The sequence below is a fragment of the Rhododendron vialii genome, chromosome 12a (genome assembly GCF_030253575.1).
Source record: "Rhododendron vialii isolate Sample 1 chromosome 12a, ASM3025357v1".
NCBI classification, from domain to species: Eukaryota; Viridiplantae; Streptophyta; class Magnoliopsida; order Ericales; family Ericaceae; genus Rhododendron; species Rhododendron vialii.
In genome coordinates, this window is record NC_080568.1 from 14,208,285 (window position 1) to 14,228,460 (window position 20,176).

At 42.0% G+C, this 20,176-nt stretch overlaps 1 protein-coding gene across 1 annotated transcript; it reads right to left on the minus strand.

The window, feature by feature from the left end:
• Positions 1–4,238: 4,238 nt before the first annotated feature.
• Positions 4,239–6,250, minus strand: LOC131311338 (uncharacterized). The gene is made up of 2 exons (XM_058338750.1): positions 5,910–6,250; positions 4,239–4,694 (listed from the first exon to the last, which is right to left on the minus strand). Exons 1-2 carry the CDS (start codon positions 6,134–6,136, stop codon positions 4,580–4,582), a joined length of 342 nt encoding a protein of 113 aa, XP_058194733.1. The 5' UTR covers positions 6,137–6,250; the 3' UTR covers positions 4,239–4,579.
• Positions 6,251–20,176: the final 13,926 nt, after the last annotated feature.

Sequence of the window (20,176 nt, forward strand, 5' to 3'; positions counted from 1 at the left end):
ATTCCATGCTGGGTTCATGTGACTTATGACCTGGTTGTCATAGAAGGGTAGTCATTTAGGTTGGGTTCAAAATACGTTGCACCGTGCCTATATTTCATATGAATACTAAAGAACATTGTTATTTTTGTACATTTCTTCCTATTTTAAAGTTATTCCATGCTGGGTTCATGTGACTTATGACCTGGCTGTTGTTTTTTACAGCCTGATGGGCAAAATGTCGAGTGATAAAACATTTGGAGGCGGAGACTATGCTTTCAACACATTCTTCAGCGAAACCTGGGCAGGAAATTAACCACATCCCACGTGCCATTTTCAGGTGTGAGCAACTTGAAGTACAAATTAGAGATGTTGGTTATGTTAGCTTAAGGAAACTCTTATGTTAAGCAAGAATTCCTGGTTTATGTTAGCTTAGGAAAATTCTTATGTTAGGCTCCATTCCGTTAAGATTCTTATTTGCTATGCCTGAATGCAACTGTAGGGAGGTATTCCCGAACAGGTACATCTAGTTGCCGAACACGTGGTGTATAAGAACACGTGAGAAATTGAACATGACTAATCGCCGGTCAGTGCATTAAACAGCGATAAGGGCCAATGACATGAGAAGTCATGGCTATAAACTGACTGTTCGGCAGTTAGAGACATTCCGATTACATTGGACCAAGTTACATGTGAAGTAGCTGGTCCAAGCAGACTATTCGGTTATGATACAGCCGAACAGATGAAGTAAGAACCAAGCACGTGATACGAGGGATGACAGGTTGAAAGCAATGCAATCGATATCTGTAACAAATGGTACGTGGGACCATAGCTTGAATATAGACAGGTAGTCTGATCGGCTAATAAAGACAAAAGGCATGTGAGGTCATTAGTCCAAATAATTGAAGACGGACCAGTTATATGTGAAGTGACTGGTCCAAGCCGTCTGTTCGGCCATGAGATGGCCGAACAAAGAAAGAACTCAAATCAAGAGTAGGAGCAGAGGGAATACTCTGGAAGATTCCAGAGTAGTCATGTCCCGTAAAGGAATAAGATCCCGAGAATATAGGATCTAAGAAAGATACCCAATGAGAATGGGATGTTCGGCCAGTAATGGAAAAAAATCCTAAAAGGACTCTTTTTTAATAAACTGATAAAGGAAACGAGAATCTTTGATATCCTGAGTTTCCTATACGAGATAGGAATCCGATGGCAATAGGGATGCTTGGGCAACAAGCATACGAAAATCTATAAATATGGGGTAAACCTAGAGGCAAAAGGTACGCAATACACTGCATTCTTATTGCTTTCCTACTGATAATTAGGGTTTGACTGCTAGTACGTGATACTAACTTTGGCATCGGAGGGCCTTTGCCACGAGAGGCAAAGGTGCACTCACCCCTTGTCTATTTTGCAGATTAGGGTTCAGACGACGAATTGGGGTTCCGGTGAAAAGGCACGAATAAGCCGTTGCAATCCAAGGTGATCCGAAGCATCAATTGTTTTCATCCCCCTACAACAACTAATGGAATTACACAGGTTTGATAGCATATGTTGTGTTAGACTATTCTATGAACTTGGTTAGGTGAACCATGTTTGAATCTTATTCTTAAAATAGAAAATTTCGAGACGTACATTTTGTTGGCAGCCTTGAAAATTTTTCATTCAATGGTTATTTGTAATACTCTCACATGAGGTGGGATATACACAAACACAGAACTCGCCCCACGTGAGATGGAGTTAAAAATTAATAACCATTGTATCCATTTTTTTATTATTATAAAAGTGGGATTTGATACTTCATTTAGACTGTGTTTAGAATGCATTGCGCCGTGCCTTCAGGCATGGGCAATTTCTTGGCTATTATACAAATCGCGATGGTGTGGTGGCCCGCACAAATTCTCTACATAAATCCTAGCCGTGGGATTTAGTGTACAAGTCTCTGCATAAATTCTAGCTGTTGAGTTGCTCAATATGGTCAATGTTTTTTGGTAATAAACGAATTTTTGATAATAATTGGGTGGACATTATATTCAGATATGGATTATAAAGACTTGATTGGGTGAACAAATATAATGATTTCTAAAATTGCTGTTGATTGGGTGAACAATGGCATGCTAGAAATTGCCGTTGATTCTCATTTTCAGTTTTTCACTCTCTTTCCTCTTACTACTTTTCTTAATAAAAATGAGAATGAGAGCAATTTTGCGATTAAAAATGAGAGAGTGAATCAAGATATGCAGATATGCATTTTACTAAGAAATTAAAAAGAACCAATGGTGCCCTTTGCTGATCAAAAAAACCTTTTTTCTTTCTCATTTTGGAAGTTTCTCACTCTCTTTCCTCTTACTACTTTTCTTAACCAAAAATTTTTGCGATTAAGATTTTCTTAATAAAAATCTTTTTTGGTAATGATTTCTGAAATTGCCGTTGATTGGGTGAACGAATTGGTAATGATTTATTTGCCGTGGAAAGAGTATTACAATTGGGTGGACTATAGAATTTTTGGTAATGAACAAATTTTTGGTCAAGCCAAATTTTGGGTGAACGAATTTCTCTCTCTCTCTCTCTCTCTCTCTCTCTCTAATCATTTTCTTTCCAGTTCTCTTTCTTGTCTCCTTGACTCTTGCCTTCTCTCCAGTTCTCTCTTAACAGGTATGGCTTTTTGTTCTCTTTCTTTTTTTTTTAAATGGTTGTGACGGCTGTAAATCAAAAAATTAGTTGTTTCTCTATCCAGTTTTTTTTTCTTGGAATATCGAAGCTTCTTACTTTAATTTAAAGCATGGTAGGTGTCCATGTTCTCATTTTGAAGAAAACAGATAGGTTGATGTGTGCTCTTTTTCCTTTCTTTGGACATATACTCCAAAGCAGAATTTTCCTCCATTCAATTGGTGTGAAAGCATTTTACCAAGATAAGAAGTACCGGAACTAGGTACATATGGCTTAACCATGGTGTATAAATGAGAGAGTGAATGCAGATATGAAGCCCTTTGCCGATTAAAAAATCCATGATGCCCTTTGCCGATTAAAAAAACTTTTTCTCTCTCTCATTTCGGAAGTTTCTCACTCTCTTTCCTCCTGCTACTGACATGGTGTATAGATTATTGCGTATGCTATTTAGATTTCAATGTGTTTCTTAGCATGCATGTCTCCCCTAAACAATGGCAAAAAGGTAGTTGATTTGATCTAATTAGCTATAATGGTTCTTCATTTTTTATTGGATTCAACAGGGAAAAAAATAGTTAGTTTTTATTCGTCAAGTTTGTAATATCCCAAAATTTGTAATAAATAAAATTTTGTGATATTATTTCAAAAATCATTTACTTTGTTAATAATCTGATTTATTATATTAAATTAATTAATTAGTTGATTGATTAGTTAATAAGTTAATTAGTCTGATTAAATTCGAATCGGGTGTATTAATATTTGCATACAAATTAATTTTTGACCAACGAGATTTTTTCTTCCGTAAATCGAGACCGCAGTTAGTCTCAAAATATTTTGTTTGGTTTACGGCAATATTTTCAAAATTTTCCAAAATTGAAATTCAGACTTCCGATAACCGCGGGGTACATTTTCGTGTCTGCGGATATACTTCCTTCACTATTTCGGCCCGTTTGGATGGAGGATATGATTTTGGGTGGATATAAAAAGAGGGTGGATATGTAAGGAGGGTGGACCCACCTCCTAAGAAGAGTGGATTTGTAATCCAGTGTTTGGATGGTTATTTTAGAAGAGGGATTTGGAGGGTGGATATGATGGGATAAGATGTGAAATGACTTTATTCCCCCCAGTTTATTAATTTAATGGGTAATATAGGTTAATTTAATTATAATTAAAATAAATACATATTTATCAAAAAAATTTGATAAAATTACATCAATTTATCTTTAAAATGTTTAAACCTTAATTTTTATTTTGATTTAAAAAAAAAATCGGATTATACGATATAATATTTGTAAAATAATTCAATCATTATGAAAATGATTTGAAAAAACAAATTACATTTTTTGTTTATAAAAAAAATCTTCATAGTTGAATGGGGGGTAGTTGGTTGTTGGATCATGTGAGTGGTAGTTTAACCACGTGGGTAATAGGTTCAACAAACCAACATATACAAAAAATTTCTATAAATAGGTTTCATTTTAATTGATGGAGCCATTGCTTTGTACATTTCAAAGGTTGAAGTTGGATGCTTGAAGAAGATCGTAATTGTTTGAATAAATGTTTGAAAAATAAATTTGTGTATATAATCAACAAGCTTTATTACAATGCAAAATTGCATGACAGTGTACATAATCAACAAGTTATAGCTGATACGATTACATTCAATTATACAAGACTTAAACTTTTCCAGTTTTCCTCATCCACTATGAATCCTGAAATTAGCAAGCCCAGCAATTGATTTGAACTACAATTGAAATCAGCAAGCCCATGAATTGATTCTAAGGTCTTCATTTTCATGAAATTGAAACCTCTCCATGGCATCAATGCTTGATTTCTTTGGCTTAGATATTTGCTTAAGCGACACATTGGACACTCATTTGGGTACAATTTATGTTGCCGAATGGTGATGAACCATTGGCCCTCATAAGTTGTCCCGTCAAGATGAGTGTTTCGCCTTCGAATTTGTAATATCATCATAGCCATTCACCAAAACCAGAAATAAAACCAACCAAAACCCAGCAGCAAAACTTCCAACAAAACCAGCTAGAAACCTGCAAAAAACCAAGTAGAAACCAGCAAAAAAATCACCCTGCAAAAAACTATCCACAAACCTGCAAAAAACTATCCAAAACCTCCACCAAAACGGCCACACAAAAAACCAGCCAGAACCCAGCCAAAAAACCAAGTATAAACCAACAAAAAAACCATCCAAAAACCTGCAAAAAACCGATGAACCAGAAAAAACCCATCCACAAACCAGTGAAAAAACTATCCAAAACCTCCACCAAAACTGTACCAAACCAAAAATGAAACCAACCACAACCCACCAGCAAAACTCCCAACAAACCAGCCAAGAAATGGGACTACACACACACACACACACAGAGTCAAGCTTATAGTAAACCTATCAACCATTTGCATATCAAGCTTCATTAGCTCTTCAAACACCCTTTCTCTTTTGGAAGAGAATTGCTTCTCATGGCCCACAACATCCATAACCTAACTTTTACAAACAAAATAGCAACATTTCATCCCAAAAAAATAGCAGCATTCCACCCCAAAAAATAGCATGATAACTCCGCCTGGTATGTGCTTAGAGCCTTATCTTTATTCCCCAGCCGGTCCCAAGCCCAGATAAAGGAGGAGGGTTGTGCGCTAGGTAGCTAACAGCCAGCATGTAAAAAAAACCCTTCAGATCTCTATGACATTACAAATGGCTCTTGACAAAGCTCAATGGAGGAAAAGGATTCATATAGCCGACCACAAGTGATTGGGACTTAAGGCTCGGTTTGGTTTGGTAACAAAAAATAGCACCATTTGATATAAAAAAATAGGATATAAAATGACCACAAAATAGCATGTCAAGTGCCTAGAAAACTGCCCACATGAAAACATCAACCAAAACATGTCATAACAAGTCCACTAATCTACAACAACTAGGCCAAAATCGGAAATCTTATAGCTAACTCAAAAATTAGGCCACAACTGAATTAGGGCACTAATATGAAATTAGGGCAAATTTGAATTTAGGGCACAACTCAGAAATTAGGGCAAATTTGAAATTAGGGCACAACTCATAAATTGGGAAAATTCTGAAATTTTGGCACAAATTAGGACACAAACCAACTCATGATTTAGGTTTAAAATTTAAAATTTTAGGGCACAAATCTGAAGCTAAATCGAAAACCAAATTGCAAAACAAAAATGAGTTCAGATCGAGAAACCACCACCAGTTCAAACCCTACAACAATGGAGCTTAACAATACCTAAGGAAAAAAGAGGAAGACGAGGTAGAGAGCTGGAACCGTCGATGTACGGCGGGGGAGTCACTAGAGTAATAATCGGCGACCTCCTCCTCTCTTCTCTCTCTTCTTTTCGATTTGGTTTGTGGGACGAAGAAAAGTGAGCAAAAGGCGCGAGGAATAGGAAACGAAAGGGCAACCTGGTCTTTCAACAATGCCACATAACCAATGATGGGGGGTACCCCTGTCATTAGTAATCCGCCCGCATCCACCCCGCAGGTGGATATGTAATCCAGAGTCGCCTCTAATCCGGCTTCCCTGTTTGCCAGCCAAAGACCGGAGAAGAGGAAGGAAGGATTTGTAATCCGGCCGCGTGCTATATTCGAGGGCTAATCCCCCATCCAAACAACCCGTTTCTTTCTACGCCAGCCCATCCCTCTACCCCCCTTTATTTCTCCTACCCCTCCTTCCCTCAACATTTCCTGTCACCACCATCACCCATAGTCCCATACCACCTCACTCCTCCCCCACCTCATTAATACACCATTATTCTCTCTCATTTCCCTCCTACATACATACATTTATACACCTCCTCCACCCACGAAATTTTTACACCACTCACCCTCTATTCTTCTACATTATCTCAGTAGAGTGAGTGAGAGACAATCCCTTCTCCCATCGCCATCTTCTTCCTCAAGCTCCATTTCACTCTATTTTTGTCGTCTATCTCATTTTTCACCCTAAAGTTCGTAAAAATGTTGATTGTGAAGGTAGTAGTTTTCTAAGGAATTTGATGTTGTTGTGACTTTGACGAATTTTCGCACATAGTTTCTAAACTTGCAATTTTATGGGATTTTAACTGAGAATACCTGTATATGTCTTAGAACTTGTGTTAAAATCTCAGAATTTTATTCGAACCATAGAAATTACTGTGTGGCCCGTTGATCCTTGATCTGAGTTCTTCTTTGATTGGTTCGAGTGTTTCCTAGCTGTCTTGCCCTAACCTGCATAGTGAACGCACGACTAAGACCTGGCCAGGGTTGCCTGACAAGGCTCTCCGGCGAGATGATGATCTGCAGAGAGCAAAGCAAGAGACTAGGGTTTTAGGGATTGAGTAGCATCTACCTCTCTAGGGTTGCTTCGTTTGATATTTATAGAGTCTGCTTGACTTGCTCTCCAAGTACAGGCATGTGCCTTGCATGTAAAAGCAACCGCCAGAGTTAAACCCCAATGGGCAAGCGCCAGGTGTCATCTCTTGCATGGGTACAGTAGATGAAGGGACGTTTGGCGTGCATTGAGGTTCTGCACGATCGTCCTATCGGTTCGGCGGCGTTATAATGGGCGGGAAATTTGAAACCCAAACCCTTCTCTTATATAAAGGACGACGATAAGAGAGAGAAAGGTTACAACCTCTCTCTCTTTTTAGATTTTGAACTTCTAGAGCTTCTCAGCCTTTCAAACTTCAGATTCAATGTCAAATCCTACTTTCACGGTTGAATCCACTCGAAATCATCAGGTATGCCTTCGATTCATGCTTATTTCCTCTTTTCTACAATTTTTGGTTCCGTCTTGCATCGTTTCATGCATTTTTTGCAGACTTTTGTTCTGTGTGAACAATGCAAAGATGGAGATGAATAGTGATGTTCATCTCTATCTTCAATCTGTTCTTTCGAGCCCCAGCTTTGGTGCTGGTTGGCTTTGACCGACACTGGATGATGCCGAACCCAAAAAATCTAAAATTTGGGGGATTCCCGAGCTCGTGTTCGTAGAGTGAAATAAAGGTGAGCCAGTAAGGTAGCCGAGCTTAAAGAGATACTTGTCTCTTTGTCGACGATGAGGTTCCTCATTTGATTTCTCTCTGCTTTGTTAGGTTTGGCTCACCTGGTGATAGTCATCTCTTCCGACTCTGAAAGCTCGGGAGACAATTCTGGCAACTCGCTGATCCGAGAGTGGTTGGATAGGAGTAGGAGCCAACACCAAAATTCTTCCATTGCCTCTAACATGTCAGTTGATTCAGGGGATTCAAACGCCGAGCGTGATTATAACTATGGTGGGGACGAATTCCTTATCGACCCCGAGATCTCATTCACGTAGTTAACCCATCCCGAGGCCGAGCCCCAAAGGGGACCTGAGGCTGACTCGAGGTTCAATTCTGGTGCCGAAGCTTCGACGTCTGCGCAATCACGACGTGATGACGTTCCGATCGTAGACACAGAGGTCGCCGACCTATATAAGAGGGGTCAAGTTTGCCCCTATGCCCACTTCTTCAGTGGAGACGCCGGGGAGTACGAGAACTTCTACCGAGAGTACAACATTCCTGACGACGTGATAGTAAGTCGAGTCGCCAGTGACCAAATTAAGGATAAAGGGATGCACAGACCCGAGCACATCACCGTCCCCCTTATGGTCATCTATGAGGCTGGGCTGCGGTTTCTTCTCCACCCATTCCTTTGGTTGATTTAGTCTTGTCCCTCATTTCTTTGACATCAATAGTTTTAGGATTTCTCGGCAAGCTTGTGACATCAAAATATCAACATGCTTCTCGGTGGACAAGGATTGTAAAGTCTTGGTAATGGCTCGGTGATCTGTAAAAAAGAAGAAAATAAACAGTAAGCACGAAGCAAATCAACAAATGAAAAACAGGCATGACGAAATAAAGGAAATAAGGAGGCTCAAAATCTAACATTTTGAATGCTCGAAGCTCTTCGAATGCCTAACCACTGTGCACTGGATGCTTAAGTTCTGTACTTGAATGCTCAAGCTCTACGCTTGAATGCCCAACCACTGCGTACTGGATGCTCAAAGCCTGTACTTTGAATGCTCGGATTTTGTCGTCCGAATGCTTGAGCTCTATACTCTGAATGCTCAAGTCCTGAACTTGAAAGAAGCTCTACGTTTTAATCAAACACACATGCACGGGCCCGTGCACATATTGCATCAATCACATCGAGTCAGCATAACCATCATCATATCTGTTTACATCTAACCATCACCATCACATATACATATTTTGCATATCTCTCTCACTCATGAAACAAGTCAATCCTGTAGTCAACCGGCTCTACGCCTCAGTTTTATTGATCGGGCCAGCGCCTCGATCTTTTGGCTCTACGCAAAAAAAATTTATGATGAGAAAGCTCCGTGCACAGACCATTAGAATGCAACCAGCTCTACGCTTTTGTTCAACCACCTCAAAGCTCTAAGCTTCAATTTCTTAGGCTCCTGCCTTACGAATGCAACTGGGTCTATGCCTCAATTTCGTCAAGCTTCTCAGGCTCTCGCCTTATGACCGCAAACCAGCTCCACGCCTCGATTCCCTCATCTCAAGCTCCGCACTCTAGTTACTGGCCCTGTGCCCCCATATCTCAAAATTTGGCATCTAACTCGTCTCCAAAAGATGGCTTGGGTTCCACCCCATATCTCAAAACTAGCGTCCGATTCATCACCAGCAGATGGTAAGGATTCCACCCCAATTACATCTATTCCATCAAGCTCATTTGCAAGGATAGGCTACCCTACCGAGCTCTCCTCAGTCAAAGTAAGGATGATCAAGAAAAGCAAACGACTCATCCGCTGTGTATTGCTCTACCCCAAAATACTAAGGACGCTCTCTGCAAAATTTCCCCCGGCAGCCTCGTGCTCCTTCAACTATTCTCTACCAAAATCCTGGCATAGCCCAGGTACGTTGCACTATGGCCTTTAAATCCCGAAGGTACGTCTTCTGTTTCTAACCCTCCAAACTTTTTATTTTTCTTTATTGCCCACCGAACTACGGTTGGTCTGAATTTCCCCTATGGAATACGTAGGCAGCCTCCTGGCTTGACCATAACAAAAACCTTTTTCAAAAAACCCTTGGAATAGTGATTGGATCAAATTGAGTGGCTTTTACAGCTTTGACTCTTAAACATGTCTCGCGATCCGCCTAAGTTCAGTGAAAGAGGGGCATCTATAGACACCCCAATTTGGCCTAACGATTACTTCAAGTCCCACCTTGGGGACCATCCCGATGATGATATGGATACAATGATTGCTGATTGACTTCTTGTAAACCTTAGGATTTATGGTGAGAACTTCTAGCCACTTAGAGGACCCAATCTAGAGCCATATAGCCTTCTAGACAGAAATACAGTATCCCAAGAGAATCCATCTGTCGGCCGTAACATCGAACTCATGGCCTCAATATCAATTCTTCACCCGTGAAGCCCATTGCTTGAAAATCTCCCTGAAAGATCAATCACTTGGCCGCCAGGTCCATTCCTCGGCCGCTCAATCTATTCCTCGGCCACCTGATCGATGGCTCGGTCGCTAGATCGTCTATTTTTCAGATTCTGGAATGTTCTATCAATCGTTTGATCCGTTCACAAAACCCTAGTAGCTAAATCCCGATGCGTTCGGGCTACGTTAGAGGATTACCATAAGGAGTTCGCGTTGCCTTATAACTCCAATAGGGAGTTCGTGTTGCCTTATAACTCCAATTCAATAGTTCGATTTTGATTCACCCTCTCTAGCCATGAAACTCTGCACAATTACTCTCTCATATCCCCTCTTCAAAAGCCCTAACCTTCCGAAGTTATCTGCAATCCGACGATCAAACCCCTGAAGTTCAAACTCTAACCCTAGGGTTTTCGAGAAGCAAATCAGTCAATCACACACAATCCGAAGCAATCAAGCCACTGAGGGATCAAGGTGGTAAAGCCCAAGGGCCTTCGATTCGTTTTATTTTCCGTTTAAACTTAATCGTATCATTTTTGATTATCTATTAATCGTGTAGTTTGGTGTGAGGAAGAACATCGGCAGGGGAATCAATCCCTCGGCCGATACATCAAACCAGAAGGATCTCTCGGTCGTGACATCCATTCACCGGCAGCGAGATCCATTCTCTTAGGACAGTTCTGTTTTATTCTGCTTTCTAATGCATGCTTTCAATTACTATCTCGGCTCACCATTAACTGTTTAAAGGCTAAAAACAGATTACGTGTTAGAATTACTGAAGCATGTATTAAACTTATGTCGAACAACTATGGGCCAGTCTCACGATTGGGCAAATAGGGGTGCCTAACACCTTCCCTTCATTGTACTTTTGGCTCCCGTACCCGGAATCTCTACTTGTTTTTCCTAGTTTTATAAACTAGGTGGCAACTCTCTTTTGATGATAATCGTTATCGTGTGGCGATGTTCCTAGCCATGGGAATATCCACAATCTTGGTTTATGAAGTGGAAAGCAAACAAACAAACAGTAACGATCAATCTGTATGGCGATGCCCCGCTTCAAGGAGGTGTTTACATATATCTTTTTTCCCTTTTCTTCTTCCTCGTTCTAATTTCTCTTGGTACTGAATCTGTTTTGTTAATCCATTTTTCAGCTTCGGGCTTTTGAGCATCTTCTCCAGTTGCTCCTACTTGGCCACGGACCCTTTCCTTCGCCTCCCTCCACTCTGATGATGGAGAGGAGGAGTGCTTGGCCCTTACTTGTTCAACCCAGCTTTACACACTGCCAGCCAGGGTTTCACAGGTATCACTTTGTTTCTAATTCTGTTTCACTACTTTATCATTGTATCTTGCATTCCAATGTTTGAAATGCTTGATTATTTGCATAGGTGCCTGTTGAGATAGTACAGGAATGGCTGCATGCTTATCAGAGTGCGGAGGCTTTGGTTCGGAGGCAGCATCATCGGATCCTTGAGGTATTGTTTTTCCCATGTACCTCATTGGCTTTGTACCATTTATTGATTCTAAGTGTTTGTGTTACTCTTTCTGCTGCAGCTTGAGGCAGAGCGAGTACCAGTTGCCAGTGGGGAGGGCATAAGGACTAGAGAGTGATCCCCGTCTTTGTCTTAAAGGTCATCTCGGAGACACCATCAAGATTAGCTTTTGGATTTTCTCTTGTTCATAATCAGTAAAAAGACAAGTAGAAATTGTACTTGTATAGTAAAAGCAACCACAATGATGGTTTTGTAAACAAGCTTTTGTTCATGAAATGAGAAATGCTTTTTATGCCCCTAAATGTCTTGAGTTTGCATGCGACAGTCAGAACATGGCTTTTGAAATTGTTTTGAACAAGTATTTACTAATAGATGGTAATTCGTGCGAAACGAAATATCGGCCGATGAATTGATCACATATCGATTTTGCGGCCAAGATATCAATCCTTCGGCTGTTCCTTCGTTTTTCCAAATGAAGCTGGGTTTTGTTCTGGCCAAGTGGCATCCTGTTTTCCCTTCCTTCTTATACTTGATCTTGATTTTACGACTTTTGCTTTTGTCATGTTTCATAGTCTGATTGCCAAATTCGAGAATTTTTGAGATATCATGTCCTTTATGTTCATGACCTTTAAGTTAAAGGGGATGAACAATAATTCTTGTGTCTTTTGTTGTTTGTCAATTCTTTTGAAAAAGGACTAACTCATCTTTTGCGAGCTCAATACGCAGGGTTAGCTATGCCTATTATTGAGTACAAACCACTTTGATATCTTCTCTCCACATGTTTGGGCCGTATCTCAATGTGAGATTGCCTACGTATCCCAATCAGGGAATCAAGCCTTTTACGTAGTTACAAAATCACAACCTTTGATGTTGGGTTTCGGCTATAGATTTTCTCTTCACATGCTATTGATTTTGCCTAGGTTACCGAATGGAGGTTGAGTCCCTAGCGAGCTTTTCTTTGAATGCCTTAACTTTTTCCTAGGCTGTGCTTTTGCAATTTCTTGTCCTAGCAAGCTATGCTCTTACTTTTGCTTGGGTTCTTTTTGTTACCCAACGAGCATTTCTCACAAGAGATTGTATTCTGGAGAGGAATTTGACGGAGATATTTCTAAGTCTCCTTTGTGTTTGTACTTTCACAATGGGCAATCTAACTCTAAGTATTCTTGCAGAGATAGTGTCTTCTTTCTAAGTTTTGACAAAAACCTAGTTTCTTAAGCAACTAAAGTTCATCCTTTCTTTCCCTTTTGTCATTGACACAAAAAACTTGATTCCTTGAACTTTCCCTTGTTTCGCAAAGAGACTATAATACATGGCAATTGCACTTTAGGAATTAAATCATTGAATAAGCATAGTTTAGAAAATAGGAATTCATTTAGCAAAAATAAAATCCCCAAATAGGGACCCAAAACATGTCCTAGCTTGATCTAGAAAACGAAAGCAATGTTTTAATGTTCTTTGCCAGGTGATGACTTCTCAACTACTGCAGCATTTTTGGGTCATCTTCTCTTTCTTTGCCTTTTACAACTTTATACTCTTTTCCACCCTCTTCTTTGCCAAACATAGCCTTTGAGTTGGATTCATCTTTAAAGCTTATACGGTGGCTACCTTTTTGAGACATGAGTAGTCTCCAAATGGAAATGTCAGCCTAGATTTTCATCACCTCTTCTTCCTTCTCGTTGATTATGTAGTCATAAGAGAGATCAGTTACTTCCACTTGGTTAAACAGTGATGCTAAGGAGACTTCATCAAGCGGATCATCATATTCTCCTTCCATTTCGTCAAAGTCACTTTCCCCTATTTTGTATGGATTTGTGTATATGAAGTTTAGATCTTCTTCTTCTATCCATTGACTATACTTATATTCCTTATAGGGATTGCCCCATGGCTACATTTGGAACTCCTCCACTTCGACTATAAGGTTGATTGTTTCCCAGACAACGGGAGGCGTTGGGATTTTTGGACGATTGATGGGTACCACTATTTGGGCAGGCTCGAAGCGGGCATGCCTTCTCATCATGATGACCCTCTCCTTTTCCTTCTTTCTATTCTCGAACCAAATACACAGCCATTCATCATCCTTTACAAACAAAATGTCGGGATCCTCCAAATTGTATTTTGCCCAGGAATGCTCTTTCCATTTCCTTAGCTCTTCTTCCTTTGCTCGTTCTTCTTCGTCACTCTTGTTAGACATGTTAGGATTGATTACTCCTGATTGATCAGACTCATTGTTTTCTTCTTCCTACATCATGAGACATCCATCCTCCTTTGGGAAGATGAAAGTTGACTTGGCTTGGGTGTTTTGGACAATGTATTGGCTGGGATTGTATATGAGGTTGTGAGACAAAGTTATGAGATTGATATTTTAGGGTGGTTCAGTATTATGGGGTGGTTTGGTTTATGCATTAGGCTGTGGGGGTTTTATGGCTCGACTATCAATGAGATCTTGAATGTCATGGCAAAGAGGCATGCAGTTGTCTGTTTCATGCCCAGAGTGTTGATGGTAGGCACACTATTTGTTGGGGTCATGGTTTGGGCCATAAGGTGGCTGAGGAGGTGGTTTGTTCTGGGGTTTGAGATGCCCTTGACAGCTTAGAATAGTTAAGGCTTGGGAGAGAGTCATGTATAGAGGATTAAAGTTACGGCGAGGCTGATTTGAGTTTCGGGAAGGGCTGGATTGGAAAGGGTCTTGTGGTAAGGCTGGGTCAAGGGCGTTTACGGAAGCATGAGATGCAAGATTTGGGAAGGTTTTCTTGGGTGGAAGAGCTTCTTCTTTCCCAATGAGTCCCAATTTGATCCCTTCTTCAATCTGCAGCCCAGTAGCTTATAGGCGCTTGAAATCGGTTATAGCTTGAGTGTAGATATGCTTCAGATACTTAGGCTGCAGATTCTTGACAACTATTCTCACTTGATCTTCCTCGGAGGGACGGTTCTTCATTTTGGCAGCCTTTTCTCTCCATTTAGCAACAAAAGTGACAAAATCTTCGCTCGACTCCTGCCTAGTCATTTCCAAATCTCGAGTAGTTAACTCAATTTGGACATTGTATGCATACTGCTTGACAAAAGCATTGACAATTTCTGGCCAAGTATGATAATGCACAAATTCAAGGGTGAGGAACCAATCAAGGGCACTTCTAGTGAGAGTCCTTTGAAACAATTGAGCAATGAGCTCGTCCTTTAAGCCCATTGGCTTCAAGGTGTTGATAACATGGTGGACATGGCTAGTAGGGCTGCCTGTTCCATTGAACTTCTCAATGTTTGGCATTTTGAATCTTTCAGGCAATTGAGAATCTGGGAAGTGGCAGAGTCCCTCAAAGAATAGAATTCGGTCCCCCTATGAATAGGCTAGAGTGTGTTTGATCTCGTTGACTTGTTTGGCCAATTCAGGATTCTCTGTTGTTATTACTTTAAGAGGATTCTCATCTTCTATCGATTTTTCTTTGTCCTCAGCATCTCTTGCTGCTTTCTCTGCTAGTAAAGTAGCGATTGAACTTGGAGATCTGCAACAGTGGTCTCGTTGTCTGCCATGGGAGTGGGAGGATTGCTTGGTGAAGCTTGGGATTTGATTGATGATCGGGTTTGCTGAGAAGATGATCTCAAAGTCCCCGGAAGTGATTGGGACTGTTGCGGCGAAGGCGTTTTGACAGGTGAAGGTGACAGACGAGATGGCTGCAAAGAGCTCTATTTGGCATGACTTTGGGTGTTGTAAAAGTATAAAATTGGCTGTGGTTGCTTTTTTGGCTTACCTATTGTGCCTGCTTGAAAAGTAAAATACCTGCAAGTCAATACTTGACTGTATAGGGTTAGGATTTGGGCTGAAAATCCCAATCCTTCTGCACAGAAAGAGATGTTACAACAACAGTTTACATATGGTGTGAGGAAGAACTTCAAAGTTATATGCAAAGAAATGCCTTAACCTGTGGGTTCCTGTCTTATTTTGATAAGTTCTATGGCTCTCTGACACATGCAAGATTTAGGTAGTCTCAAGGGTGCTCCGTTGTCAAAGGGCACCAGTCCTTTCGTCAGCCCATCATAGGTGGCAATTGGATGGTTTCCTTTTTGATATATCACTAGGTACTAGTGACTGTGGAGTTTGCTGGAACCCCTAACATAGCCCATGACATGCCGGGATATTAGGTGAACTCAACGAGGTTGCCCGCTCGATGCAAATGATAAAAGGATTAGATAAAGCAAGTGTTAATCCTGTGTTGAACTTTTTGGTTATGGCTCTCAAGTCCCCAGCGGAGTCGCCAACAACTGTAGACACCTCCCAAACAGGGCATCACCATACAGATTGATCATTATTTGTTTGTTTGGTTGTTTGCTTCATAAACCAAAATCGTGGACATTCCCATGGCTAGGAACATCGCCACACGATAACGGTTATCGTCAAAATAGAGTCGCCACCTAGTTTATGAAAACTAGGAAAAATAGATAGAGATTCCGGGTACAGGAGCCAAAAGTACATTAAGGGGAAGGTTTTAGGCACCCCTCTTTGCCCAGTGTGGGCACACGACCCTGAAAATTTTATTTTATGTATAAAATTAGGTGCGCCCTTTTTGGAAAAGCGCGATAAAATGCCTCGATTCAGAGTCGCCACTCGGGTTTTAGCGGTGAAATACCCAAGGAACCAAAATTGAAACATTTGCTACGTTTTTTATTTGAAAAAGGCTTGTAGACTGGACCGTCGTCACCTTTGATATCTGAGGTTCGGAAGCCAGGTTACGAGAGGGGAAGAGTTTTATGGCACCCCTCTCGCCCAATCCGGAGATCGGTCTCTACTCGGACATTTTGTAAAATATTTGTATTTCTCTCTCATCAATCATTTTTAGCCAATTAGGGCAGGGGAACAGTTAAAGGGGATTAAAACTATAACAAGTTGCATTATATGACAAAATGACATGTATGATTTATTGAAACAATGAGTATAGATTGAGAACAAGCGCTCACGGGAGCTTTAAGTAGACTAGAACTCACTGGTCCGGTGTGTTGTACGCAGGAAGAAACCTGCATGTATTGGCCGAACCACTGCATGCAGCGATGACCTGCGTACATCACACCATAACTGGCATGCGCCGGTATTCTCAAACCCTCAACTCTTGTTTTCAACCCTCTGGGCTTTGGAAAGGACTAATGCTCACCTAGGACAAACCATGCAGTTTATAAGGCATATATTAAGCAACTACAGACAACAAGAATAAACTCAGAGACATAAAATAAACAGAATACCCCATAAATAGTGTGGGGAAGCAATCAGGGGGCTAAGACCTAAATGCCATGCAAAGGCAAGCCACTAGGGTTGATCTAACTGTCATACGCCAGTCCACGTAGGCCGTACGCCAGTTTGATATTTTTGCCCAGTGCTTGGCTTTGCATCGTTTAGGTTCTGGATCATGACCAGAAGAACCCAAAGGCCTTCTAAAGCAGATAAAGTAAATATTTAAACACTATGACTACACACTTCTAAAATACAAAAAGCTATAAATAGGTTTTTAGCATGCAATATGGTGATGGAAACAGAAAGAAAGCAGAAAATAGCAGATCAATGATCCACACGCCAGTGTTGCACATACAGCCATGACTGGCGTACGGCTTAGAATCACTAGCGTGCGCCATTGATAGCCATGCACGATCCTTGAAACCTTGCCAACTTTAGGGCCAAGACTAGTATTGATTACCAGCCTTGACCCTGCCAGCCCCCCTCAGAGGTCAGAACAGAAAGTTACAAAAGTTGGTATACCTTTGGTTTTTGAGATTAATGGAATGTTGGAGCTTTGGACTTAAGGTTTAAGGGATGGATGATGAATGAAGGTGGGTGAAGAGAGTGTAGAGGGGCTTCTTGCTTACTCTTTCAAGTAATGGAGGGAGAGAAAGCAAGAAACCAAAGGAAATGAGGAGAGGGAGAGACTTAGAGTCTTAATGGTGGTTAACCCTTTGCATATAAATGCAAGGGGGGTATATATAGGCTGAGTAATGAAGGAGTGGAGGGTGGTAATCAGGCTGGTTTGGCTGGTTGGGGTAGAGAGGGAACCTCCCATGCATTAAATGCATGGGACTAGTTGATGGAAGGTGTAGGAGAAAGAGGGGAACAACCCTGCACGATTATAATCATCAGGAGACTGTTCATCATACTGGGGTGGCCACAAAAGTCTTCTGCATGTGGTTGAATAGTGACATTTGATTGATTTTGACTGGCATACGCCATCCCTATACCTACGTGCGCCAGTGGCAACTGAGTCAACGGTCGATGACTGACATGTGGTAGTTTACCAGCGCATGCCAGCACAGTACCAACGTAAGCCAGTAGGGTTTTGTTGAGGCCATTTGGTTCTGGCTTGAAGGATTTGAAAAGGGATTTGAATGAGGCTCGGAACGCTCAAGGCTCAAACACACTAACAATCTCGGGATGTTCTTGACCTTAATCATCATTGGGGAATCAAATACCGTAAGTAAACTAATCTAGACAGTCCAGAATAGGGTGTCTATAGTAGCCCCCCTTTGACGACACTTGGAGCACCATCGACTTGGTACAAGTAACGTCAAAGGTTTTCTAGACACCCCTCCAGGCTACCCAGAATAAAACATACTAGTCAAAGTAGATGAGAAGTTTAAAGAACCTGATTGGTTGAGTCTGGACGAGCAACTGTCACTGCTGGGGACAATGTGGACAAGATAGATCGCCGTTTGATTGAATTGAAAGGACAGAACGGGTTGTCACAGAAGGTGGACTCTCGTAGGGAATGATCCATTTGTAAGCAAGTTGGCGTTACTCGCTTGATTTGAAAGAACAAGGACGGGTGGACCGTCGTTGATTTGAAATTGGACGGGCGGACCATCATTGACTTGAAATTGGACGGGCGAACCGTCGTTGATTTGAAATTGGACGGGCGAACTGTCGTTGATTTGAAATTGGATGGGTTCCGCTTGGGGAACAATTAACCATGGGTGCCAACATGAACCAGGGCAATATGGGCTTCTGTTGAGAGTGAATTTTGATGTAAAGAGTGATTTGGGCCTAAGGCCCAGATGATACTGGTGTACGGTGCCACAAAATTGGTGTACGCCATAATATTTCATAAACCTGAGCCCAGATCTAGCCTAGACCCGGCCCAACTCCTTCCCACGCCTTATAAACTTCTGCACGAGCTCTGAAACTGCAATACTTCAATTTTAAAACTCAAAACCTCTCAAACTCATCCTCATTCTCCCATTCTCTTCCAAAATCAACCTTCCCACACTCATCCATGGCCGAAATCGGCTGCAGTAAGGGCGGCGACAGCGGCAATGGCGATGGTGGCCATGAGAAAAGTTGGCCAAGGGTTGAAGGCGAGACTCCGGGGCCTCAAATCGACGATCAACCAATGGAGGGGACTCCACTAGGTACCAATCTAGGGTTTCAAGCATCACAAGCGGTGGTGAGGGCCATGCAACAGAGGTCAGTGATGGTGGCGATTGGCGTGCGCCAGAAGAAGAGGGTGGCACGCCAGTAACAGTGGAACCAGAGGGGCCACGGGTACGTCGCTTGGACTCTCGGACTGGTGTAGAATGCTTGGTGGTTACTGGATTGGGCTTGGCTGGAGCTAGCGACAGTAGTGGCGGTAGCGGTGGTGATCAACTGGAGACACCGCCGAGAGACCCAGCAAGGGGTAAGGATTCGGTGGTTATAGAGGAGGCTTCTAGGGAGGCACCAATAGAGGCGGCTGAGTTTAAGCCATCAGTGGGGTCCTCGGCGCACGTTCCCATTACACGTGGAGACTTTGTAGAATTTGTGACGGAGGAGGAGCTTGGCCGATTGCTCTGAGAGAATCCGGTGGCGGTGGCGGTGGCGGCGGTAGTGATATCGGCACAAGAGGATAGGCAGAGGCAAGTTGAGAGAGCTCAAAAGGAGGAGCATTTGAGAGTTGAGGCCGAGAGGGCTAGGGTTGAGGAGGAGGGCTTTGTAAGAGAGACCGAGTCAGCCGAGAGGGCTCAGGAGGAAGGGGTATGGGCGCATGAGCACGCAGTGACATTGGTCGAGTCCCTACGGCAGGCACCCCGTGCCAAGTTTGTTGCAGAGACGTACACCCCACCAGAGCCGCACTTGTTCGTACCATTTGGGGTTGAGAGCTATGTGCCTCCTCAGGATAGCTACGATGCGATGCTTGTACTGAGGGACCCCGAGAGACATTTGTTCGTGACTTGGGCACATGTATACTTTCAAACTTGCTTCAGCTTCCATTTTGTACTATTGTATCTGCATGTCGTTTGAAATTGTACCGTATAGCTTGCAATACATGTGGCTTGAGCTTGGACTCGACTTGTAGAATGCCATGATTACTTGATTTGACTGAACGATAAACGACTAATTAGAATGTCTTGATAACCTGCATCGTCCACTACGACCAGTTCAGGAAGTACTTGCAAGGGAGAGTACCGATCACAGAGCAGGAGGTGGAGCAGATGGCGAGAGCCTACCTACTGTACTTGTTTGGGGCCACGCCGTACCCAAACAAGCAGGCCACATTGCACTTGTCTTACTTGCCGGCCCTCCGCGACCTACGCACGGCTTCCAGTTATGATTGGGGAGGAGTAGCTTTGGGGGCTTGCTATGGG

What these genes read in the sequence shown, in the direction of transcription:
- LOC131311338 (XM_058338750.1), bottom strand. Translation starts at nt 6,136, where the DNA reads ATGACAGGGGTACCCCCCATCATTGGTTATGTGGCATTGTTGAAAGAC. An exon ending in TCTTCCTCTTTTTTCCTTAG is followed by an intron (nt 4,695 to 5,909) that starts GTATTGTTAAGC and finishes GGTTTTTTGCAG; the next exon opens with GTTTCTAGCTGGTTTTGTTG.